The sequence below is a fragment of the Pseudopipra pipra genome, chromosome 5, assembly GCF_036250125.1.
Source record: "Pseudopipra pipra isolate bDixPip1 chromosome 5, bDixPip1.hap1, whole genome shotgun sequence".
Lineage (NCBI taxonomy): Eukaryota > Metazoa > Chordata > Aves > Passeriformes > Pipridae > Pseudopipra > Pseudopipra pipra.
The window spans coordinates 32,496,220-32,522,576 of NC_087553.1; the positions used below are offsets into that span (position 1 = coordinate 32,496,220).

At 37.4% G+C, this 26,357-nt stretch overlaps 1 protein-coding gene across 3 annotated transcripts in view; it reads left to right on the forward strand.

Annotated features, from left to right (window-relative positions):
* Nucleotides 1-26,357, forward strand: part of KITLG (KIT ligand) — a 57,483-nt gene that overhangs the window by 18,558 nt on the left and 12,568 nt on the right. For all 3 annotated transcript variants that reach the window (XM_064655496.1, XM_064655495.1, XM_064655494.1), the window contains exons 2-6: nucleotides 6,895-7,008; nucleotides 16,826-16,888; nucleotides 21,446-21,625; nucleotides 23,527-23,689; nucleotides 24,567-24,662. In XM_064655496.1, the coding sequence (XP_064511566.1) occupies nucleotides 6,895-7,008; nucleotides 16,826-16,888; nucleotides 21,446-21,625; nucleotides 23,527-23,689; nucleotides 24,567-24,662 (616 nt within the window). The remainder of the gene's footprint in view (nucleotides 1-6,894; nucleotides 7,009-16,825; nucleotides 16,889-21,445; nucleotides 21,626-23,526; nucleotides 23,690-24,566; nucleotides 24,663-26,357) is intronic.

The window sequence follows — 26,357 nt, forward strand, 5'->3', positions numbered from 1 at the left end:
TTTTGTCCTTTAAAACTCCTGGTTCTTTTACATAACTAGAATGTCACCTGATTGATTATTATTATCAGTAAATACTTGTATGGACGCCATTAACACAAGTTTCAAAGGCAACATTCATGTGTAACTACCTGTCTCTTGGTAACTTCACTTGCCAGTATTTGGGAACTAAACTAACTGGCTGTCATCCAGGATAGATCTAGGATGCATGGAAGCTGCCTCATTGTAAAGTGAGATTAAAGAATGGACAGAACTTATTGTGGATCAGATAACATTTTTAAAGAGCCAAAGCCTACATTTTTAGAACAACCAAATATTTTGCAATGGTATCCTTGCAGGGATTGAAAATAAATATGTTAATTTACACATTAAGAAGACTGTTTTGTAGTTTACTGGATGTAATTACAAAATACCTGGATTGCATTGATTTGCAAGGCAAACTCTATATCAATTTGCACTTCTTGCTCATCATGTTCATCTTGGCTTCAGCTGAAACGCACAAACCAAACTCAGCAGGAGTTTGGGTGCACTTCAAGTACAACAGTAGCACACTGGTTGGAGCAGCCGGCTGCTTCTGCATCTGTGGAGAAGAGCTACAAGGGGTAGAGGATGATAGCAGTTGGCCTGAGGTTGCATGAAATGAAGTTGACACAGTCTAAGCAGCTTCCTAGTTTTCCCAAGATCTGGATGGTGGGAAAGAATGGTGTGATTCATGATTTTCTCAGCACTGTAAGACTATATGTCTTAAATTTTTCTGTCTCGGGAAATAGATGTGCATAACTTGACAGAACCAGAGAATTGTTTCTCCTTCCAGCTGAAAAAAAAAATAAAATTGAAAAAGTAGTTCTGTAGTAGTCCCAAGAACAGCTTTGGGACTATCTTTTATCCATTGACCTGAATAGAATTATTTCCAATTCACTAACAGTGTACTTTATAAGGAACATGGTCTACAAGGATCTGAATACAATTGGTTTTCCTTTTGCACGTGTGGCTGGCAGAGTCTAGCAAGTGCTACTTTAGCATTCTGCAATCAAATGAGCAACTAGATGAAAAGTCCTGTTCTTGTCAGTTATCATTAGGCATTTTAGGAGTTCCATATGGGTAAGCAAGTTAGTGAAAAGGTGTGGAAAAAGAGGTTCTGTGGTTGGGAAAATCATGGAAAGGTAAATACAGAATTGTCACAAAAAGATCAAACAGCTGTGAAAGCAGGTTACCTGTCAAACTCATTTGAATGTAGGGAGCAATGGCACCTTTCCCTGCTTATATTTCTAAAAAGAACTTGCTAATTTCCTTCCCCTTTACCCCTTGAAGTACCCTCGTATTATGTGTTTGAGATATTATATAATGAATTGGGTAGAAAAGTATTATATGTTTTGTAAATAACTGAATATATGTTCATCTCATCTAAACCACTCCAAAACTTACTATGAGAAAGAGTGACTAGCATTTCTATAGGCTGTGTTTAAATCAGAACCTACATAAGTTGCTCTAATACTACACTGCTTACTTTTATCATCATACTCCCTACTATATATCATAGTTAAGAAAAACGGAGTTGTATCAGTCACCAGAAAAGTATGCAACTGTATTTTGTAATCATAATAAAGCATGTAGGGTGTGATCCAGAGATTTTTAGGTGTCTCACCCCAGCAGAGTGACTCACTGAAATGGAGCTAGCCAACGTTTTGTTCAATGTACTGCTAAAATGTTGTTCAAGAAAACACATGGTGACTGGGGAGCTTTCCAGAAGTTAAGGTGCCCAATGGGAGCGCATGTGTGGGACAAGGATACACATAAACCTTCTGATACCTGTTCAGTAAACATGTATTTTTTTCCGTCTTTTGTCTTAATAGTATAAAATGCATAAATGTTCTAAAAAATAAGGGACGGGAATACCAGTGTACACCTAGCTTACCCCTTTTATCCAGACAGCCATCATAGATAGGAAAGTAGCTTCAGTGGTAGATGTGTAGATGTGGTGCTTAGAGATATGGTTTAGCAGTGGACTTGGCAGTGCTGGGGTTATGGTGGGACTTGATGATCTTAGAGGTCTTTTCTGACCTAAATGATTCTATGGTAATAAGAAGGTAGATACCAGAGGAAGAGTCCAACTCCCATGAGTTGGAATTACCTTATAGGAATCTTAACCCAGGCCTGACACTTGTTAGTGAGCACCCTAGCTGATAGGCTATTATATTTGGTGAAACCAGTGCCAGTCTTTTGATGGACAGTGGATGTACACTAGACTTAATGCTTCAACTGTGTGTAACTTAGTGTTAACACAGTGATTCCTTCAGCTACTCTTCTGGGTACTTGAGAGTGTGTAGGGACACTGCCAGTTCCAAATGAGTTTGTCAAAATACTTCACTGTTTCCAGTGGTCATGGGTGGGTGACTTCTTTTTCCAAACTTAACTTACTTCTTGCGGGACTTGAGCAATGTCTAGCATTTAAGTAGTATTTAGGCACAACCTAAATGTATTAGGTTACCACTGTCGTTTGCAGGTGTGAAGGTATCACTGTATACCATGAAAATGGGAATTGGATTACATCCTGTATAAATACTCTTCTTTCATTTTAAGATTTTTCATGCTGACAGTTAATTTCTTAATTGGTTAAAGACAGTTCTTCCATGACTTTTATTATTTAATCTCTATCACAGCTAAATAACTAAATAGATTAGTAGGCGTAGGAAAGAATTACTATGCGTTTACACATTGCAATGCTGTGTGGTTTTAAAAAAGAAGATGAGAAATATCTTTCTTGCTATTTTCATTTTCTCCGAATCTCCTTACAAAAGGCTTTTTGAGGCATAAGTATGAACATTATTAGCTATCCATGACTGACCAACCGATGTTGTCTGTGGCAGAAGTTCACAAGCTGTGCCTCAGCAAAGCAGTGTGCAAACACTTTCTGATGAGCTGATATTAAGAGATTTTGCTACCCCAGCATTAACAAAATAGAAAAATAAATTTGGAAGCCTGGCCCAGGCTAAATGTTTTTCCACATTGTCAGCTAACCCTACCGCAGCCGTGGCTTGGTTGTGGTTAATTGGGTGATTTGCTCAGAAAACTAGGCTGAAAAGTTCTGTGGCTAATATGACTTAAATGCAAGAAATTTTATAGTGGAGAATCCATTCATCTGTGTAGTTACTACGTTTCCCTATGTTTAGTGCTCTTTGCGGTTTATTATTTCCCTTTTTATATGATTTCTCCCTAGCTGTGATTAGAATCATTATCAGAACAAACTAGATATTTGGCAATGTCCAAACTTTCCAATATTTATCTTATTTAGTAATGTGGTATTCCCCTTGTTACTTCCCACTTAAGGAATTAGCTGAACATTAACCAGCTGATTGAGTATCTTTGATACTCCATGAAAGAGATGCTAAACCACTCATTCATGTTTGTCAACACTTCAGATGGTAAATGAAGAATATAAATGAAAAGGATGTTGTTTTACATCTGAAAGGACAGCCTTCAACATATTGAATGGCTAGCTAAGCTTCTAAAATGATATTTCCTGAAATTCTACATTGTGGCTTACAAGCAATAGTGCAAATCATTTTCAGAATTATCAAATGTGTATATTGGAAGTCTTCAGTTTTAATTATCCTTTTCAGTCTAATCATGATTTTTTCCCTTTCACAAACTTAAATATTCAGTATTTAAGAGATTACAGAACCTAAGAAAAATTAAATAATTTTTGAGCCAAAAATAGGAAGAGACTCTTTGATATATGGGTCTGCCTCCTGTCTGCCATAGTTCTTCAATGTAATGCTAATATATGATGTGTGATTAAATCCTGAGGGCAGCTTTGAAAAATCCTATGTTAACTTAGGGGTAATTATATATGGAAATCTGTTGTGAGTGCTGTGTGGGTAACTTTTATTTATGCTTAGTAAAGTATGAAACTGGCATCTCTATTTATAAAGCTATTGTTTAAGGTTCCCTTTTGTTCTGTCCTTGATTTAATTCAGTCTATTCAAGTTTTGCTCAAACAGCAGGTTTGGTCATTAGTAAATAACGCAAAAATAGCTTAGCTCTTTGATCTGTACCGTCTTTACGTACAACATGCCTGAAGGCATGTGTAATATAAATATTTTGTAAGTGCAAATAAATAAAGGATTTTGGATAATAGACATGTTGAAACTAGCAGTATTTTGAAGATTTTCAGTTCCTGTTGGATAACACAGGGAGCAAATAAGCAAGAAAAACCTCAAATTTCAAAATTTACAAATCATTTGGTTTTAATAGCAGTTATAAAATTACCATGTTTTTAAATCCTGTTATTTACATAGAGGGAAAATGTATTCTTATTGATTTGCATAATTATAAAATGTGTAGTGATTTTAAGCTTCATGTATGGACTGTCTTTAGATTCAGAAGTATGAAAATTTACAATGCATATCAAAGTTCTGGCTTTATTTGGAGTGTGCTACTGCATTTATTAATATTATTATTAAGTTAAACATCATCCTATGACTGTGACACAAGTCAGAGAGCAAATCCCATCTTTACTTACTAGTCAATATTGAGGAACCTAATAAAGAAATTTCCAGTTTCTGGTGTGAACTCTATTTCCAAGGAACACACCAGGGCAACTGAGTGTAACTGCTAGTGTACTGTATAACTCTGAAAGTAGAACTACAGGGTTTTTTATTATTGAAAGCAGTGTAGTTAATTTTGGAACTGGTTGTCATTAACTTCTTGCCTTTTTCCAACAATTTAGTTCCAAAAATCGTGAATGAAGAGATAGTCTGTCAACATGAGGTCCCCTTTGGTTTCCTCTGTGATTCTGGATCTTATATGAGGAGAGGGACATGTTTCTCTGATCACTTCAAGGTAGTTCTTAAACAGCTTTGACCTCTTATACACTTCAAGGAGCTCTCAAAGATCCTTTCAGAGACTAGCAGCATCTTTGTTGAATCTCCCCAGAGCTCAGGTTGTTCATATATGTATAAATGCAAAGCTTTGCATAGCATAAGATATACAGAGATTTTGTGAGAAAGACTGTAAATTATTCTCAATTCTTCACACAGGGAATTATGCTCAGTAATTATTTGTACAAATATTAAAATAGAAGTATTTCTAAATGCTAGTTTTGTTGAAGCAAGAGACATTCTCAAAAAACATGTTGCATATTGAATGTGCACTTTGCTCGGAATATTTTTGGTTTCTTTCTGTGTATGTCCTGTGTATGCCTGCAGGTAGTTTAGGGAAAGCCGAATGCAGGCTGCACTGTAATGGCCAGTCCTGACTTGTCCCATCCTTAACAGAGAGTTTTGACTGTCTCCGTTACCTGGATCAGAAAGCTGGTCTGTCTGAAAAATACTACAGGAAGACAAAAATGGAAGTTGTCCGCCTGCTATAATTGACTAAACCATCTCACCAGTGCCAGGGAAAGAAGTAGGGAGAGGAGGCTGGATTGTCTTTTCCACCAACAGCCCACAGTGGTTTTAACTAAATGAGTCAGGAAGCTGTATTCTAGGAAAGCAAATGACCAGTTTTACTTGTAGAATAGATACAAGATTTAAGAGATACAAGAGAGATTACTCTTGAAGCTCTTTTAGGTAAAGTGCCTGGCACTGTTCTGTGAAGTTTATGTAGTTCCTGACCGATCTTTATTATCATACTTTCTTAGGCCCTCTAGGTTACTATAATGATACTAAATCTTTTTAATCTGTGATTTTTTTCTTGTTTTCCTAGAAAGTTTGTCTATGTTGTTTCATTTGTTTTGGTCTTAAATTGAAAGGTTGGATAGTGTATGAAGGTAAGGCTAGAGACCTGGTGTTTTTTACCTGTCACAGGGAACAGAAGGGGCTGAGATGTATCTTGGTTTGTGTAAAAGCAAAGTCTGATCTCAGTCCTTCCCTCATGAAGGCTGAGGAGCCTGCACAGGCAAATTCCATACTTGCCATAAATGTACACCATCATCCGCTTTTGCTGACAGCTTCAGTCAGCTGGCACAAGAAGCTTCACAACCTGAGGCAACTTTTGATTATCCATAGCTTAAATGCTTTAACATTCTGGAAATAAAGATCTGCAGCTTAAACTTGGCACAGGACTCTGTGGGAAACCAGTGAAGCACAAGGAACAACAGAAGGCAAGGAAGTTCAGGCAGTGTAGCCAAGGAGACACCCAGGTGGATCACAGCTAGTTATCTGGTACTTTTCTGGCTGAGTCTCGCAAGCCTGTGTGAGTACATTGCATTGCTGTTTCTAATTGGATTTAGGAGGGGAATGTAGTGCCAAAGCCAAGCTGGCACTTCTGAGACGCCAGGGCATGTCACTTGGAGAAAATGTACTGCAGTGCTGCTTGAGATCTCAGTATTTGGGCAGAGTCCAGTTGTGGGTTTGCTTGCAGTTTAAGTACTCAAATTAAATGGCTATGATTATGAACTTTCTCCTTTTATTTTGCTGTGGTCTGGTATAATTTCATTCCTTATCAACCATTATTGCATTAGAGATGCAGATTTATTGAATACATTGTCAGGTGAATGACAAGCATTTAGTCAACTTTATTTTGTTGATAAAGAATATTGCAAAGTTTATATCTTTCTCTTCTTTGGTATCTGAAAATTTTACAAAAACTCAAATTAAGCAGGATCCTGTGCAAGTAATCTGATGGCTCGATACCAAGTTTTCAATTATTACTTTAAAGATTCTAAAGATAGTTACTTCCAGAAAAGATCAGTTAAGTGCATTTCCATGGATTCATGCCATGAAGATTATATTATAAAGTTATGAGTATGTCCTTGTGGAAGATAAAGAGTATTGTTGCATCTAGATTTCATATATAAAAAACCTTACTACAGTCTCTAGTTGCTTCACATTTGGTGATTGCTTACTTGGGGTTTCTTGTCTCTCTTTTTTTTTTTTTTTTTTTTTTACTAAATAGACTTGGATTATCACTTGCTTTTGTCTTCAACTACTCCTACTTAATCCTCTTGTCAAAGCCCAGAGTTCCTGCGGGAATCCAGTCACAGATGATGTGAATGACATTGCAAAACTGGTAAGTAGCTTTTATTTTAAATTATTCTTTATGTTAAACAATAATTAGTGTCTAATGACACTTATATTTCTAAGTGAAGTCAGTAAATCTAGATTAGAACCAGTGGCATATTAAAAGAAAAACTAATCCATCAACATCTGTCACTTGAACAAAACCTTTTTTGTGAAGATTGGAGAGTAGTTTCAGTGTTCATTGAGGAGATGACCTTGACCAAGAAGGAGTGTATGTACACAGGTGGTTTCCTGACTCCAAACTTCAATAAAAATTGTCAACAGCCTTCATTTCATCAAACATTCTTTCAGATCAGATTATTTCCCAGGCAGATGAAAGATGATTGTCTGTGTGCTACTGATTTGTGTGGAGCAGACTGGTGGCAAACTAGCTGAATTGAACCAAAAGTCTTTACTTCATGTGTATGAGACTAGTGCCATATGTAAAGCTAGTGTGATGTTAGACAACTTTGTAGCAATCAAGACAATAACGATTGAACAGCTTTTGCAGCCTTTAGGTGTGGGTGGGTTACACTCGTTAAATGTTTCTCTATTTGCTGTACCCAGATGTTGAAGTCTAAAGGAGTCGCAGCTTCATATAAGAACTGAATTCATTTAAGTAGATTTTAAGTACTTAATTGACTGCTATATTAACCTGAAAAACTACATCTTCTTTTGATGTCAGTTGGTATTTAACTCCACTGAAGTCAGCAATTATGCTAACTTGCAGTAGTGTGGGATATAATACCAAAGTTTTTAAGAAATAACACACACTGAACACTTAAAAAGCATATCTTCATCTACATATGGAATCTAGCTGAAAGTTTTTGTTTCATTGTGGGAAAAGAGTTGCAACACCAGTGTTATTATTATCAAACACTTAAATTGGAGTCCCTAGCATTTGTTGCCAGCACAGTGTTCTTAACTCTTCTTCTTTGAGCATTTTCATACATATTGGCACATAGCGTAAATCTCTAGGGATACTCTATAGTCTTACTCAAATGCTTAGTGCTTCAAATCAGTCTCTTTAGGCAAAATTTTGAAGTATTGGCATATTTATTCCAGATAATATTTCATTTGTTGGAAGAGTATTAAGCTTTGATGTAAATCTGTTGAAAGTATGCAAGAACAAAAGAATTCCTGTGAGAGCTGGTGAAATTGTGCAGTGCAGGGTTACCAATAACTTTTTGTCACTTAAGTGTCCTCAGAACAAGTGCTCTAACTTTCCCTTTAGTACAATTTAAACTTAAGAATGTATAAATACAGGTTACAAAAAATTTGCATGCAGCTTGGACAATCTTTGCTTTTGAACAAGCTTTGCTCTTGAGATAAATTCTAAAGGAAACCTAATCTTGTAAAAATTAGGTTAGTCTTTAATTTGACTGTGTTTTTTCAAATCATCTTCCTACGTCGTCTTCTGGAGGCCAGCAGCTGCACTTCCTGCACATATCCCCACAGCATTATTTTTCCATACCCCTACCCTCCACATGCCCTCTTAGTTCTACACATGCAGCATGGTGACTAGTTCCCTCCCATGCCCCCGAGGCATGATGCCTACCAGTGCTTGCTGGATTTATAGCCCCTTTTTCTTGGGCTGCTGGCTGGGCAGAAAGGACTTTGTGTGGTGATTGTTATGGTATATGTGCTGCATATCCTGCAAGAAAACCACTGCCAACTGTCCAGGTTGCACTGTGCTTCTGCTGCCAAGCCTGAGCAGAGAGGGGTAGGGCTGAGCTCCTCTGGATGCTCCTCCATGAGGATGCTGTTATGGTCCTTCTCGTGACTTAGACCCATACCTTTCAGATCTTCCTACCAAATGCAAAATTTGGGTGAAGTTAACTAGCAAGTTCAAAGATATTTTGAATTGGAGAAAGAACAGAGAGATACAGGAAATACAAAGCCCAGACACATGGATTGTCTTTGTTTTGAGTTTCTTGAGTTGTTAGAGAAGGTTTTGAGGAAAGTCTGTCTCCCTGTTTTGTCTGTATTAATATTTGCAGAAACAATTTCAATAAAGCCACTTGAGAATTGAAAAGATAAGGTGAAAATAAGTTTAGTACCTTCAGTTTAGTATAAGAACTCTTTGTTTCAATTAATGTGACTATAGTAGATATTGGTCATTTTCTTTTGAAATTCTACACCATGACAACTTGACACAGAGAATGAAATGAAAAAAATATATAATAAGATTTAAAATACTTTTAAAACAAAATATCATTAGCTGACAGTGTAAATACAAGAAGGGAGAAGTACACAGAGGATACTGAATGATCACATCACTTTGCAGCAAGTAAAATATTTTATGCTATATGGACTATTTCCTTAGTACATATAATAGGGACTCTAACATTATGTTGTTTAAAAACATGGTTCAGGAGACCCTACAACTCATGTAAATTACAATAAAAGTTTTGTACCACTTCTGCTTTTCGAAACACAATATACTCATTGAATTAAGGAATGATATTCTGATGACGTGTTATCTTCAAAATTAGATATTGCACCCATATGTGGTTGGGTTCTTTATTAGAATCCTAGAATCATTAAGGTTGGAAAAGACCTCTTAAGACAAGTCCAACCTTCGAGCAAACACCACCAAGCCAACTAAACCGTAGCACTAAGTGTGGCGTTCAGATGTTTCTTGAACACTTCCAGGAATGGCGACTCCACCACTTCAGTGGGCAGCCCATTCCAATGCTTAACCACCCTTTCAGTGAAATAATTCTTCCTTATGTCCAACCTGAACCTCCCCTTGCGCAGCTTGAGGCCGTTTCCTCTTGTTCTGGGAGTTGTCTGGGAGAAGAGTCTGACCCCCATCTTGCTACAACCTCTCTTCAAATAATTGTAGAGAGCGATAAGGTTTCTCCTGAGCCTCCTTTTCTCCAGGCTAAACAACCTCTCAGACATCTCTCATATGACTTACTCTCTAGAGCCTTCACAAGCTTCATTGCCCTTTTCTGGACACACTCCGGCACATCAATGTCTTCCTTGAAGTGAGGAGCCCAGAACTGGACACAGCACTCAAGGTGTGGCCTCACCAATGCCAAGTACATGGGGACAATCACTGCTGGCAACACTATTGCTGATACAAGCCAGGATGCCATTGGCCTTCTTGGCCACCTAGGCACACTGGTGTCTCGTGTTCAGCTGGCTCTCAACTAGCACCATCAGGTCCTTTTTCTCCAGGCAACTTTCCAGCCACTCTTCCCCCAGACTGTAGCTCTGCATGGGGTTGTTGTGACCCAAGTGAAAGACCTGGCAATTTGCTTTATTGAACCTCATACAGTTGGTATTGGCCCATTAATCCAGCCTGTCCAGATCGCTCTGCAGAGCCTTTCTACCCTCCAGTAGATCAATCCTGCCGACCTGACCACATAGTGTCGTCTGTGAACTGACTGAGAGTGCCTTTGATCCCCTTGACCAAATCATCAATAAAGATACTAAACAGAGCTGATCCCTGGAGGACACTACTAGTGACTGGCTGCCAACTGGATGTGACAGCATTCACCTCCACTCTCTGGTCCTGGCCATCCAGCCAGTTTTCACCGCAACAGAGTGCCATGACCTGCCAGCTTCCCCAGAATAATGCTGTGGGAGACAGTATCAAAGGCTTTACTGAAGTCCATGTAGACTAGATTCACAGACTTTCCCTCTGGAGATCCTATTGGCCTTTGAAAGTCTTATTTCTTTGCTGATCCAAAGAACCTGTGCTAGTAGAACATAGTGTCTTTAAAAAATGTCCTCCTCTTTCACACTGAGAACAAGTTGTAGCGCAGATGATTTCAGAGAAGGTAATGTTATGCGTACAATTATTGCCCGTAATTTATTGTGATGTTATCCACAAGCTCCATCACACTTGCCAACAGTGATACAATAGTTGTTTCTAAATGCTTTATTCTCAGACAGACTGTCATATTCTTTAAACCTTTTCAGCCACAGTCATGAGTACAGTCCCATATCTGTGTGCAATGAACTATCTGTTTGGCAGCAGTGTGCAAATCGCATCATTTAGCTTAGGATATTGGCCTCTCTTCCTCCTGTCTCATCACAAATTCTTAGATATCAGTCTAGATTCAGTTTGGTCTGAATTCTCCACTGAGGTAGATTATGATTTGTTTGTGTCTCCAGAATATTAGTGTTCCCTGGGCCTTTTCTCTTGATGCTTCATAGACCCTTCTGAGTTCACTTTTTAAACCTTCATTGTTTTTCCTGTCACAATGTGGGGTTTTTTGTAGCTCTCTGTCCATATAAGTACATTTTTATTCCAAATTCTTGGTCGATAAAAATCCAGTCCATGAAAAGTCTTTTTCTATCTTTGACTTCCGTAATTTTGCCCTTCTATCTGTTAACGTGCTGCTCTGACCCTTTATCTTCTTATTTCCTTCAAGCTGTTCCTCCCTTTTTTTTTTTCACTCTCAGCGGCAAGCTTCTTGGGTTTATCTTCAAAGGTACTATTAACACTGCCTGTGTTGTTGTAACACATGTTCAGTTTGCCCTCTCGTACCAGCTTCTCATCATATCCATGGTATCTGTTATACTGTGGCCACAGGAAAGATGCTCCTTGATGTACTCCAGGCAGATTCTCGTGCTTTTCCCATCTTTTGCTAAAATTCTTTGCAGCATGAATCCATGTCCCTCATTTCTCTTATTCCTGCTATGTTTTTCCCTATTTCTACTGCAGCGTACCTGCAGTTTTCAAAACAGTGCCACAATTCCCTACAACCTGGCCTTCCTTTATTTGGTACTGGGCTTCTTCCAAGTACTGTAAACCCCCATCATTGCTTTTAGAAAACTCCTCAGCATGGCTGTTACTGTGTTCTGCTCAACTGTATTGTATTATAGGGATATGAGAAGTACATACCTCAGTCAAGATACTCTGTGAATATAGACCAGGGATGTCTACTAAGCCTAAGCTATTGGAGAATAAATAAGGCATGCTGTGCAGTGCCTGAAAATGTGGGTCATTTGCCTAATCAACTTTGTGTTGAGTAATAAATTGAGGACAGATGTGTGGCGTAACTTGTTTTCAGTGTTCTTAATCTGGATTTTCACTAGCATCATGCTAGATTTACATCAGAAGATAGAATCATAAAGAGGGAGCAAATTCAATAACAATAAGGTTTACCAAACCAGACTGATATCTGTTCTTAAAAAAGTGATTTGTATTTTCTGTAAGATTAAATTTATTAACATCTATGTAATATAATTTTGTCATATGAAGAATATGCCCTAAGTAAAATGATTTTAAGAAGCAAAGAACAACTGAACAATCATTTTTGGTTTTTAATAATGAGAACTTTAAAAGAGCACAATTTCATACCTATACAGAATGAAAGTATTTAGAGAGTATTCATTCTGCGCTACTAATCACTTGAACTCCTGCTTCTTTTTTAATGAAGATGTCTGGAGGGAAACACATTACTTGATGAACAAATGTTCTGTATTATAAAACTGTAATTGCATCACCTGTCAATAAAGCCTGTCCCCATTGTTCTTTTCAGCACAGTAAGTCAGCAGAAAGCTGCATCGCTGTAATTGTGACTTAGATTTTGCATAAGAATTAGGAATCTGTTGTATATATATTTGTTAAATATGAATATCAAACCTACATATAAATAGAATTGTCACTGAACTCTGCAGTATGTATAGAATATGTCTAGATATTTTAGTTTTGTCCATCGACTAAATCTAAGATACCTCTTCTTCCATGATTTACTTCTCTAAAGCAATTTTCTACTTTTGAATGTTGGAAGCCCAAATAACAGTCAGCATTTACTGACCAGGTTGCTTGTTCGAGACATGCTGTTTCAAATACTTTGCTTTCACATTACGTCTTTGCTGTAAATATGTACTTTACACTCTCTGCAACATTTGATATTTATTTTAAAATAGATCTAACTCTCATGCATGAAGGGGTTATAAAAAATTATCCAGTGTTGTTATCTTGCAAATAACCTGCCACTGTGACTGTAAGAAGTGTGAACGGAAATCGTTAGCATGTTGTCTTAAGCCAAATGACGAAGATTTTATTAACTGCTTCATTAACAGATGAGATGGAGTAGATCGTAGAGATGATAGAAGCAGAGAGAGTGGAAGGTACTGCAGGAAAAGAAAAGCCAGGGATGCAGTAAGGAAGACAGAGAAGCGCAAAGAGCTGGAGAGGCACTTTTGACAAGGGCATTTAGGGATAGAACAAGGGGGAGTGGCTCTAAAATGAAAGAGGGGCAGGTTAGATTAGATATAAGGAAGAAATGCTTTATTGTGAGGGTCGTGAGGCACAGGAACAGGTTACCTGGAGAAGTTATGGATGTTCCATCTCTGGAAGTGTCAAGGTCAGGTTGGATGGGGCTCTGAGCAACCTGGTCTAATGAAATTGTCCTTGTCCATGGCAGAGGGGTTGGAACTAAATGATCTTTAAGGTCCCTTCCAACTCAAACCATTCTCAGATTCCATGAAAAGAATAGGAAAAGGGAAACAAGTAGAGAGAAATGGGAGGTAGAAAGGATATTCAAAAGCATAGTAGGCTTTTTCCCATCATATGCCTCAGAGTAAAAAAAGAAAACACTGGCAATGGGAAAAGGTAACTTTTATTTTATTTACTTCCTTTATCTTTGAAATATGTATAAAAAAATAATGACATCTATGCTTCTCTATTTATAATTTTCAGAACAGTCACAATAAAGAGAAATTGCAAGAACAGTAGCCCTCATTTCAAAGCATGTGACTGCAGAGATAGGTTATCTCTCTTAAGTCTGCTGTTGCAATGAAAGAGTAGTTTATGGAACCCAAATCACTTTTGTATCCTTTTTTCTTTTCCCCATCTATGTGATTGTGAGCATATTTTTAAGGTATATTTGGGTTATGCAATGTTAACAGTGCTGTATTAAATATTCAGATGTCTCTATGTCAAAAGTAATCTTACATTCCTGAGTTTGAGATTTTGTTACAACTGGGAATATAGCACTTAGTGTTCGTTTTATATGTATTTGAAGACATAAGTGTGGATTCTCTGCTCTTCACCTTTTCTCAGAGCCTAATAGGATTTCTACAATAACACACACTAAATCAGATAAAGATATTGTGACATTTTAACAGCAATGCAGAATTCCTTTAGTTCTATGCATTCCTTTCCAAGGTTATCTGTTGATGTTCTCTATAATCATCAAAACTGTTACTTCTGTTTAAACCTAGGTAAGTCATGCAGGCAGGTGTTTTATGGCCCCCAGAATTAGTCACTGTACTTAAGGAATTGAGTAGAGAAACTAATAGAAAAGCCATTCAAGGATGCAGGGAATTTCAAGGGACAGTTGTTTTCCAACCACCCTTGCTCCAGCAGGTCAGAACCCCCTCATCATCTGCTCCTTGTGGAAGCCTCAGCAGTCAGGCACCTTGCACTGAGTGGCTGTGCAGACTGCGTTCATTCCTTTCAGGATTATTTCATCAGCTCACTAATGATGGCTAGCGTTCGATGAAATGTCAAGATTCATTTCAGGAAAGCAAGAGAGTACAAAATGCACAGATTTAGTATAGACATATCCTTCACTCTTGCATCAGGGGCTTTATCCTATTTGCTGTGTATGAGTTAGGAAGTCCAAGAGAGACACAAGTATAACTCTCTCACTTTGACTGAGATCCATCATTTACCAGCAAAGCACCTGATGTGGAGTTTAGTTGATAAAACTAACAAGTTCCGTCTTGAGGCAGGGCATATATTTTGTCTTTGACATGCTCTCCCCAATGATCTTCATTTTTAGTTGTAAATTCAAAAATATCTTTTCTGATTCACAGTCTGTCAAGGAAAAAATATCTGAGGCTGAGCTGTATTCTCCAGCTTTGATTGAGAAGTTGAGCTCTTGGGCAGTTAAATTTTTTTAACTATACATGGAAAGTGTTTTGCAGGCTTTCATGCCACGAAAGTAGATTGTATACATAATGCATATCAACTCTTGTAATGTTCATTGATATGGAACAAATTTAATCTTCCAGTGACCTTTCTTACAGAGCAGTGTTTTTGCTGATATTGCTAAGTATGGAATCCCTCTAGAGTGAGTATGGGACACTTCACACATAGAGTAGCATCTTCACTATCTATGCTGCTTGAAGCGCTGCTAATCCTACCTCTCTAGGCACGCAAAGGAAGCTAGAAAAAAAACTGGATTACCCATTAGTATGTCATGATGCCATATTTTTAGAAAAAGGAAAAATAGACAAAAAATTTGGATGAGGATTTAGAATAAATCAGATGCTCTAAAGAAAGAACAAATTTATTGCAATATTTTTCAGTATTTATAGCATGTTGAATCAACTCCTCCAAATTCCAGGTAAATAGAAATACAGAGAATTTAATGACACTTCTGGAACTGCTGCTTTGGGAATCTGTAGGTATAAAAAAAAAAAGAAAAAACTTATCTCTGGAAAGAATTTTACCAGGATCATTTGTAGAACAACTGCTTTTTTTAAAGCTGTAGGGGAAAGATAAATGAGACTGAACTGAAAGGTTGTGACTTAGCCCAGATAAATAAAAAAAAAAATGTTTGGAATTCACTTGTGTTTGACTGTGCATAAGTATTGTCCTTGATCATTTCTGGAACCATAATATTTTGAAATAGCTGTTTTAATTTTTATTTATTTGAAACTAAATTTTAATTAACAAATAAGACATTATATTTTGTCAAAAAAATATTACCTAAAAACTGCACAGGGGAAAAAAAAAAGATCCCTGTGTTGGTTGCTATAGCAGCAAAATCAAAACCATCACCATAACAGAATGATCTTTAACCTGAAGTAAAAATGCTTTTGCACCAAAGGATCTATGTCTGTGCATATTGTTTTTGAGTAAATGGATTTCAAACAAAGATGAGAAACATTAATTGAATCTCCCACTGATACAAAAGAAAATAGATTTACTCTATCATTAAGCATCGCATTATTGGTAAACTTTTTGAAAAAATACTTCAGAAGACTGTGGCAGTCCAGTGACTGTTGGACTGTTCATCTCCCAACTCTTCACATTCCCCAGATGTTCAACCATGTCTCACAGTAGTGTTGGATGCCATCTGTGGCAGATTGGTTTGTATAATTCAACAAGAACCCTTCTTCCACTCCTTGTCTTCGCTGCACCACACTCTATGCTCTCCCATATCTGCAAAGCCACACTCAGCTAACATGTGTGGAAGTTCTCCTTTGCCTCAGGACATTGCTATGACATAATTATTTTGCTCATCATTAGTAGGAGGAACAACTTCAAAAAGTTCATAAAGTTGTGAACAAGTGTTTTTCTGACCTGGTGTATAACTAAGCACAAGGCAAGTAAGTATTTCTTTAGGTTCAGATGCATGTTGAAGTTGGAAATTATTTGAAGGAAAAAGGGTTAGATACCTCTGCGTCCTCTACTGTCTACAGCAGTTGGGGTTATGTAGAAATTGTCAGGTAAATGCTTCAAGACATGCCATTAAAAGATGAAAATGCAGCGGAATTTCTCTAGTAATTAATAACTTCATATCACTACTCCTCAATACATTGTTGACTTTAATTCTGCTGGGAATTGGTAGCATTGAACATGATCAGATCAGAGCTGGGTGTATTACAGTGGAGAGTGGTTCACTTGTGAACAAATAAGGATAAATAGCGGTTCCACAGGAAAACGAGTATGAAAGTAACCTTTTTTACCTTCACCTTTACTGGAGGCAAACCTTTAACTTTACCTGCACCTGGCAAATTACTGAAAATTTTTGTTGAATATTTGATAGCTTTTGTTGAATACGATAGTGGAAATTGTGTTGTTTTGTGTAGTCAGTAATAACATTTTTATTATCTTTCTATTGTAGGTTGGAAATCTCCCAAATGATTATATGATAACCCTTAAATATGTCCCAAAGATGGATAGTCTGGTATGTACAACCACTTCAAGTTAATTCCAACAAAATAGCCCACTGGAAGCAGTGATGGCTGTAACATTTTGTACCTAGTCTCATGGCTTAGTAAGTTACAGTTAAATGTTGGTTATTTAACTTTTCATATGCTTCCCAAGTATTTATTTAAAAAAAATGTAGAGAGATTCCCACAGTCCCTTAAAATCTTTTAAATTACAGGAATCTTAGAAAAATGCTTCTTCATATTACATTTTTTAACCTTTTTTTCTGGAAAAAGTCAAACTACAGTATTATTTCATTGTGTCAGTTGAAAATTAATATTTCTTACCAATAATTTCCTGCATAGGTTCTCTCTAATTGTACTTTGCAACTACTGCACAATGGCCTTCTTGTTTCAGCCAGTGGAAATGCCATTAAAGCACAACAAATAGTGAGTAGCCAGCAAGGAGAACCCTAAGTTCAGCAGAAGGTAGCGTCAGTAACTAAACAACACAGTAAGGTTTCAAACCTGCTTTGTATTATTCTTTCTGTATAATCCCATATTTAATACATAGTGATGATGCTTTTAAATAAGCATCATCTATATACTTTAAAATTCTATAACATTTTCTACTAAAATCATATTATCTTATTGCTTAATCTACTAAGTATTTTTTGGTTTTCCTCAATTTAACAAAAAAAACATTTTAGAATGATGTATTGTAAATACTCACTTGGTTGTTGCATACACTGCAAGAAAAAGGAGAAAAAGAAACAAGGTGAAAGTACAAGTTGTGCTGAATGCTGTATTGTTTTAAGGAAAGGAAAAAAGTAAGAAAAGGATGATTTTGTCAGTTAAACTTAACAATATTGTGCCTGTCTTAAGAATGAATCACTGTACATACATCAGTAGCTGAAAATCATCTGCTAGATATAAGAAGCTGGTTTTGTGTCCTTACAAGGTTTTCATTAGGAAAGTCCAGTTCCTGTGTGATAAACATCTAAAAATGCATCCTATCCTACAACGTTATAACAAATCTAGCAATATTCCATACTGACAGTGGAGAATGATGCCAGAAGCAATACTCAGTCCTGAATAACAAGAATATGGGAGGAGAAAAAGGAGGCTGAGGGATAGTGAAGGGCCCTGAGTTGTGAGGTTATGAAGGGTTATGCCAGATGTAGAAGTGTTAAGAGTTTTGTTGGAAGCTCGAAGTTTCTACTAAAACTTAGAGTTTAAAGAATAAAGTTTAAACTTTATTCTTTAGAGAGAAAAATTCTGCAAAACAAAAGCTATGGAACTCAGGTACTAGATCCTATATAAATAAAACTAATGGAAAAATTTCCATTTCTTATAATGGTCAATATTCAGAGAAAAAGGAAGTAAGACTGGCTGCCACCATTCCCTGACTGCTGTGCTTTTTGAAATTCAATGATTTTGGTGCCTGATGTGATGAGATTCACGTCTGTGGAGGGCAGCCATAGCCTGAGTGCTGTTCCCCCAGCTTCCAGAATGAGCACAGTAGCTGTTGGGCTGGATTGAGGCTGCTCCCTCCGCTGCACTCCTGGAGAGGTTGTCACTGAAGAAGGCCAGGCAACCTGCTTGAGCGATGAGTCCTGGTTGTTCTCACTGTCTAATTCTTGCCTCTCTCTGTTGTTCAGTTTTGACTGCCAATATGCAGATTCTTTTCTGTAGTTTAAATGCCATGTCATCTTGATGCGTCATATCCAGAAACTTAGATCCAGTTTACATTTATGACGAGCAGCCAAGAAATAAATAGGAAGAAGTTCAGAGCTGAGATTTCCATGTTCCCTTGACTGGTACACCACTTTCAGTCATCATAATGGGAGATGCGGCTCTTGGGCTCTTGGCCACATGCCTTTGCAGAGGTATTCACATCCCACTTTGCCAAATTTCTCTCTGGGAATTTCAGGTTGTGTTATGCATACCACAGCAAAGGCTGGCTGAATAAAGAGGCTTTGCTCTGGGTTCTGCAAGGTTCCTGCAAGCTGGGAAACCCACAGCTTTGCCTTAAATAAATGCCCTTTTTTTTGTCTCTAAAGGGATTGGAATGGTGCTCTGCAATTTTTTTTCAATAGATTTCAATCTTCTGTGCATGCATAAAGGGGGTAGTGTACCTGAAGTAGCAAGTCTCAAATATAGATGACTAGAGGTAGAAAGGCAGGGTAAATGCAAAGCAGACAGGAAGCCAGTGTAGTGCATGTAACAGGAACAGACTGACCAATCCATTAATGAGAAGGGTTGTTGAATTATGCACGAGCTCAAGGCAACTGAGCGGCTTTAAAAGTAGTCTTCCATAGAGTGAACTGTGTAATCTAGCCTGCAGGTTAAAAGGCAAAGATGACAGCAGCAGGGGCTGAATTCAGAAGATGATATAAACTTCAAACTGTTACATAGGTGAAGAAAGTAAAAGCTAACTGAGAGTTACATGGAAGTAAAAGAGAAGTCAGGTTTGCAATTGCCCTAAAATGTAAATCTTGGTCAAAGTTTACACAAAAAATTGAGAGTTAAACCTCCATTTCTCCTAGCAAACAACATCAAATTTTTCAATTTGAGCAGTTTCATCCTTGTTTTGGTAGGTATTGAGGTAGCGAGTGATTGCACAGCTTGATGTTAGTGAAAAGAAAACTTAGAGCTCTCATGAAATACAGCTTTGTAGGTGAGAACAGTTCAGAGGAGACACCCACACACATGCTAAACCGTGGGAGCAACAAAATAGACTCCCTGCTGGAATTGCCAAATGCTCACTAGGAGAAGCAACAAGCTTCTAGTTCCTGCCAGAGGAGAATGCTCACCCTCAAAACCTCAGAGGAAAAGGGTTTCCAGTTCAGAGAAGCACGGTAGTTCTGTGTCAGTGTTCCTACACCAAAGCAGAAGAAAAAAAATGCATTGTCTCTCTTGTGGTGGCAGTGGGACGTGGCACAACATATGCTGCTTGAACAGAGTATGTTTCAACAAGCTTTCTCTGATTTATTTGCTTCTATCTCTCCCCTCACCTTGTTGTGCTTGAAGGAAAAAAGGGAAGCTGAATTAGGCCAGATGCCATCCATTCCACTTTTTGTTTCATTCTTAAAGAAAAAGTAATTGTTGACATAATTACAGAAGGTGGTATCACTGATTTTCCACTTGTTATCATTGTGTGAGAGAGTCATACACAGAAGTGGAAAGTCAAATGGAGCTGAACAACGTATTTACATTTAGTTCTCTAAGCCTGAAAGCCTAATAGTCTGATTATTCTTCAAAAACATGAAGTGTATTTTTTCTTGTCAAAAACATTTACACATCAAAGCAGAACAACACCTGTGGATAATTTTTTTTTTTTAATAAAGATTCTGTATGAGGGTTTATTAAAGAAATTAAGTAAAATGAGATTAAGTCTAGAAGTGTATACATCACCAAACGTTTGCTATGCATTGCAGGAGATGGATTCAGTGGATGGTGCCCATGCACTGGGCAGCAGTTGGAAACTGGTTTAGTGATACTGAGAGTACTTAGGTTTTATTGGGCCAAGATTTTTGTATCTGGAAGGCTTTAATGATCCTGAGACATTTTCAACAATGGAAAAAATAACTTCACATATGGAATAAATTCCCATAACGTTTACCAGTAAAAATTCAGCATTTATTGGGAAGGGATTTCCAGATAAGAGTTGCAGTGTGACTAGTGCATTACCTGTATTTTTGCTGATCATATTGACTTAGGTGTTTTCCAGGGTTGGGTCACTGTTTTATCTATTTGCCTACTGTTATGTAAATCCAAGTAAGATTCCAAAGAAGTTAATGACTCCCTCTAAGATAGCAAGATGAATTACAAGGTTTCAGTCATGTGAACAGCTGTACAAACTTTTTCTGCAAACTAATTGCATAGGTGTCAGTGAAAGGATTTGAACTCTATTCCAGTGGCACATACAGCAACAGGCTGCACAGAACGCTTTTGTCATTGAAAACCTTTTGTCAGGGAAAAAAAGATCTAGAAACTGTTTAGATCTAGAAACTGTTCCCAGTAACGGCATTTAGTGAAAAAGCTGAAGAGAAGAAATTAACTAAGCTAACTAGTTTAAAGGTGCATGAAATCACACAAAGATTTCATGCAAAATATTTATGGAAACCTTCCCAAGAAGAAATTTAAAGCAAGGATCTTTGGGGTTAACTGAGTCATGTAAGGTAACAATAATAAAATGAAAACTGATATTGGTTTAAAGAATTGTTAAAGCAGTAGGTGTTTGAATAAAATAAATAGGTTAATGAAACCATGGATTAGGGTTCATAGTAACATGTCCCAAGGCTCAAATTCTTAACAGACTGATACTCGGCACTCATTAAGAATTTTAATGAAGAGATGTCATTTAACAGACAACCATAAATATGTCAGTATCAGTGAGAATAGAAATTTGACCAAAAGGACTGAAGAGAAAGTTGGCCACACTAAAGAAGAATAATTTTAATTTAGACTCTTGAGATAATTTAAATTGGAAAGAACAGTCTAATCTACTTTTGCACATTGAGCTGCTTAACCAGTTTTTACAAAAGTCTGATATTTAATCTACCTCTGTTTCTCTTTTTTTCCCCTGACAGCCTGATCACTGTTGGTTGCATTTGATGGTGCCTGAATTTTCAAGGAGTCTACATAATCTTCTCCAGAAATTTTCAGATATTTCAGATATGTCAGATGTTTTAAGCAACTATTCAATCATCAATAATCTCACAAGGATAATTAATGATCTTATGGCATGCCTTGCTTTTGATAAAAACAAGGTAATCTCACACAGAGTTTCTGCTTTTATACTGGATATTTTTATTCTTACTTTCTGTTATGCAGAACTCAGTAGTAGTTTAAAAATGTCCAAAGCTTCCTTAGATTTGTTCTCATTTCTATTCCTGTACCTCTGAAACCCTACTTTGTTTAGAAACAGTTTACACTGTTCTAACATTGGCTAGATGTTATCTCTTGCTTCAAACAAAAATGGCTTACAGGGAATTACAGTGTATAAAATGACTTGTATACAGTTATTTAAACAGTCAAAAATGTGACCATCATATTTAGGATAATTCATTCATCCTGGACTGTTTGAAATGAGCAGATATCTTCCTTGTGCACCCAGCTTGAATGATTCATTTTGCTAGTGATCTTAATGTAAATTTAAAGATGATATGGTTGAACCTATTAATATATTCTTAGTATGTGAAGCTCTGTAAGCTTCGCCATGGTTTAATGAACTTTTTTGTACAGAGGCACAGCAAAGACCATAGCATATCAGCCCATTCCATGTGTTTCTGGATTCCTACAGCAGCTGGAAGGATTCCAGGTGTCTCACTCAAGAGACAGATGATTCTCTTGTGTGAAGGGGGGGGGGGAGAAATTAATTTTCTAGTCCCTTATATATCTGTAACCAGTAATTAAAAATAAGTTCAGTAGTTGAAGTTTTTTTCCACTGAATAAAACAGGCAAAATCTATCATGTTCTTTAGAGCAAGGATTTCATCTTCCATATATGTTTATTTTTGTCAACTAAATTCTTAGCTGTTGTAATTGTACCTTTTCAACACTCAGAATGAATCAAATGAATTAAAACACTCAGGTGCATTTAGAGAGGAAAAACTGTGTAACCTTGTCATGTATTTGCATTACATTGGTGAGAGTATTTAGACATTCCCTACTTTCCATTTCAAACTGAATTCTGTCAAATCTTCAATGTATATATAATTTTTATTTATTTTTTATTTTTGTCCTGATGATTCAAAGCACTCAGATGGGATGTGGTTGGGGAAAAGGAATTTTATTTTGTAGAATGGAAAAGTAAATATCCTGTAATTCAGAGAAACAACTACCTATTGATTTCCTCAGAGAAAAATGATCTTTAGTCTAGTACTTTCAGCATTAAATATAAAATAATTTTGGAGCCAAAACCAGGAAGTTTTCCTTAGGACATATTTAAACCACATTTTTACCGCTGTCTTCCTTCTTGGGAGTACAGATTAATCCCAGGCCAAATTTGACCTTCTGGCATAAGTAACAGCTGTTATGAAAGCCAGAATCAGGTAAAAAGAAAAAGAAAAAAAGATAACTCTCAATCATCTTAACATAGATCTCAATCTTATTGTTTAGTGTGGCATAACACACTTGTCTGTTAGGCCTCAGAGTGATTGGGCTTCCTTGTTTATAGTCCTGCTCTTATTTTTAGGTACATTATCAGGGATCTCAGCCTGCTTCTGTACAGTGGTGTATTTCAGCTATTGTATTCTGTTCCCTGTTCTCTTAATGACAATACCAATGACTGTGTTGGTTTCATGTGTTCAGATTAAAAGAATCATGTGAAACATTGCAAAGTAATGTGAAATCAAAGTATTTTTTTAAATGAGTAGAATTAAAAAAACATCTCTTCATTTTCAATGTAACATGGGAGACTGTCTTTCATTCCTTAGCAATTTTACAACGCTACATTAATAATTAATTTCTATTTGCAAAGCTAATTTGAAATCCTCAGATCAGAAGACTTATATGTTTTATGAAGATTGTACACAGCCAATCTGGTCTTCTGCAGGTTAAAAATTTAAACTGTTTTGTGTCATCATGGGATATTTTTATCATCTGTTGAGATATTGAAATGAGCATCTCTCTTGACCTTCTTTCAAGCTGAATTCTGTATTTTATGCTAGGATTTTGTAAAAGAAAATGGTCACCTTTATGAAGAAGGTCGCTTCATTCCTGAGGATTTTTTTAGGCACTTTAATAGTACCATTGAGGTCTACAAGGAGTTTGCAGACACACTGGATAAGAATGACTGCATTCTGCCTTCAACAGTAGAAACACCAGAGAATGGTAAGATGGCTCTTGTTTTGGGGAAAATAATTTGAGTAGATATAAATGGGTGATTTTCCTTGAATTTCAGAGATACAAATGTTCTGATACTGTACCCCCATGTCACCTTTTTTACTGCAGGTTAGAATTACTACTGACACTGAAGGTTGTACTTCTGTTTGAAGGCAAATTCTATGTGACAGAAAAACTAGTGTCATCATTCCTAGAGACATCATTCCTTGATATAATCCAAATAACCTCACAGTGCATCGCTCTGCTTCTTTTCATTCCAAATATATCCTGGATTGTCTTTTTACATTGCTCTTATCTTCTTTTAATGCTCTATTTAGTTTTTATAAGGCAGCAAAGGAACCTAAGATTGCACTACTGAAAGGACAGGAAGACAGGACAAGCTGCAAATTGCAGCAGCCTTAAGTCATCTTCATATTCATCTCCCCTCTACTGAAAAGGACCATGTTTACTTCATTTAAAAAATTTTAATAAGCTCAAGTTAGGCTCCTGCAGTTTTTTCTCATCCTTCCAGCAAACAGAAGTTTTTTATTATCTTTTCTTTTACTGTCTCTAGTGACAGCTATTAGCTTTTTAATTAAGGCAACATATCCAGTTGCACAGTTACACCCCTAGTAGATCAGTGCCATAACCTAAAAGCTTGTTTGCAGCAATTGCTTTTCCAGATTAGCTATTCAGCAGCATCTCAGTGTGTAGACACTACTGCTTCTTAATGAAACTGCCTTTTTTTGCTTAATCCACTTTATAAACATCCAATTTTGAAAAACAGCCCTATAGCCACATCAGAGTAGCCCTATAGCCCATCATCTTATATAGAGGGAACTGTATTTTAAGTTTCATAATGCTGACACACTCATTTTCTATTTAGATTCCAGAGTCGCTGTCACAAAAACATTTTTGTTTCCTCCTGTTGCTGCCAGCTCCCTTAGGAATGACAGCATTGGCAGTAGCACTAGCAGTAACAGTAAGTACAAGTGATTGAATATATGTGTCTCCATTTTGTTCTAGTATCTGATTTTTATGAGAGCTCAGAGGAAAAGAATGTCATTAATTGTGCAAATTAATGAGAAGTTACATGATCCTAATGGTGTACCATGTGTTTCTCAGCTGTCATGTTGAAATGCAATGAACTTATCTAACCAAAATGTATAGATGCTATCGAGTTACAAAGATGTGACAGCTCTCTACAACTTGGAGAGGGCAGGCCTCTTTGTTTTGGCTGCTGTGAGGTCTCACTAGTCACGTGGCCTCAGCAAATTTGGCTGTCCCAGACACTTCATTTTAACTCTCTGAAAAGGAAGTTGCTCCAAGTGAACAGAATAGCTATTATAAATCAGCTGAGGATACTCACATGGACAAAGAGATTGCCTGTACATTGCATTTTGGTAGTAATGTCAATCTGGTTTTACACCAGACCTGAAGACAGTCTCCATGTTTGCTAGCTGTAGTTGCAGTAGGGCTGCCTCCACAATCAGTGTGCTTTCGGTTGGGGTCAATGACAAAGCCACTACGCTTTTGGCAGGCTGTAGTTTTCTCTCTTGCATAATCATCTCCACGTTTCTCATCTGTCTTAGTCACTGTATTATATGACTGGTCACTGACGGATAAGAGAGCCCAGAACTGTTGATGTAAGAGCTTCAACGTTACCCATCGTGAGGTCAGAAGGGGTGTAGGAATCTGAGGTGGGAGGAAACAGTGAAATTTCAGGGGCTTTTAGTGACATCATGTACAACAAGGTGAATAATCCCTGGAGCTTCCCATGTGAACAAAAGAAGGGGATTTTCCTTAGAGGTTTCTGAAATGGTGATCAAAGCTCAATCATGCTATTGTTTCCTTGTTCCTGTTTCCCAGACGCGTGAGGATAACAATGTGTGTCTGTCTCTCTTCACAATTTCCAGTTTTCACTTCACAAACATCTATGTTATCACAATGTGCGATGGTGAAGCGTATGGCTGGTAATCCCTGTGCATAAGAAATCATGTGCAAGGAGGCAGCCTTATGTAGCCTGTTGGACACAGCCTGTTGGCAGCCTAATCTGTCCTGTTGGTGGGACAGATACTACTAAGCCTGAGTTTCTGCTCATGCTCCTTCTCTTGGGAATGTGCAATCTACTCTCTAGGCTTTTGGCACCATGCATGCTATCTCTTAGCTGGCTCACAGAGGCTATCAGATTTGAAGCGCTTCCTGATTGCTTTCTAATTAAGAGAAGGTCTTAAGTCATCATATCCCAGAACTCTTAGAGTAGAAGGCTGGAATAAAAAACCACCCTCAACTCCTGGCTGCTAGCCTACCTCTCTGGAAAAGAGAAGCCTCCCTGCCATAGATTCCCTGCCAAGAGGTCGCAGAGCTGTGACCTCAGCAAGCAACTTACTGAGCTCAAGGCCAACTGTGAGGCACCAGGAGGGGATTAAAGAATGCATACCTGTTTCTCTCTCGGGTCTGAACATGTGATAATTTTTGCTGTCACTGCTAGAGGAAAAATATTCAGTCACAGCCTGAAGCAATGGGAATGGATCAAGGAGCCAAAAGACAGACAGAGAGATTACAGGAGCAGTTCAGATAAAAGGATTTGGACCCAGTGTAATATCAGGAGGGATGCTGGGCAGTGCAGTGAAGTGTAGCACCTGTGTCTGTACTGTGGAGGAGAGCACAGAAGCAG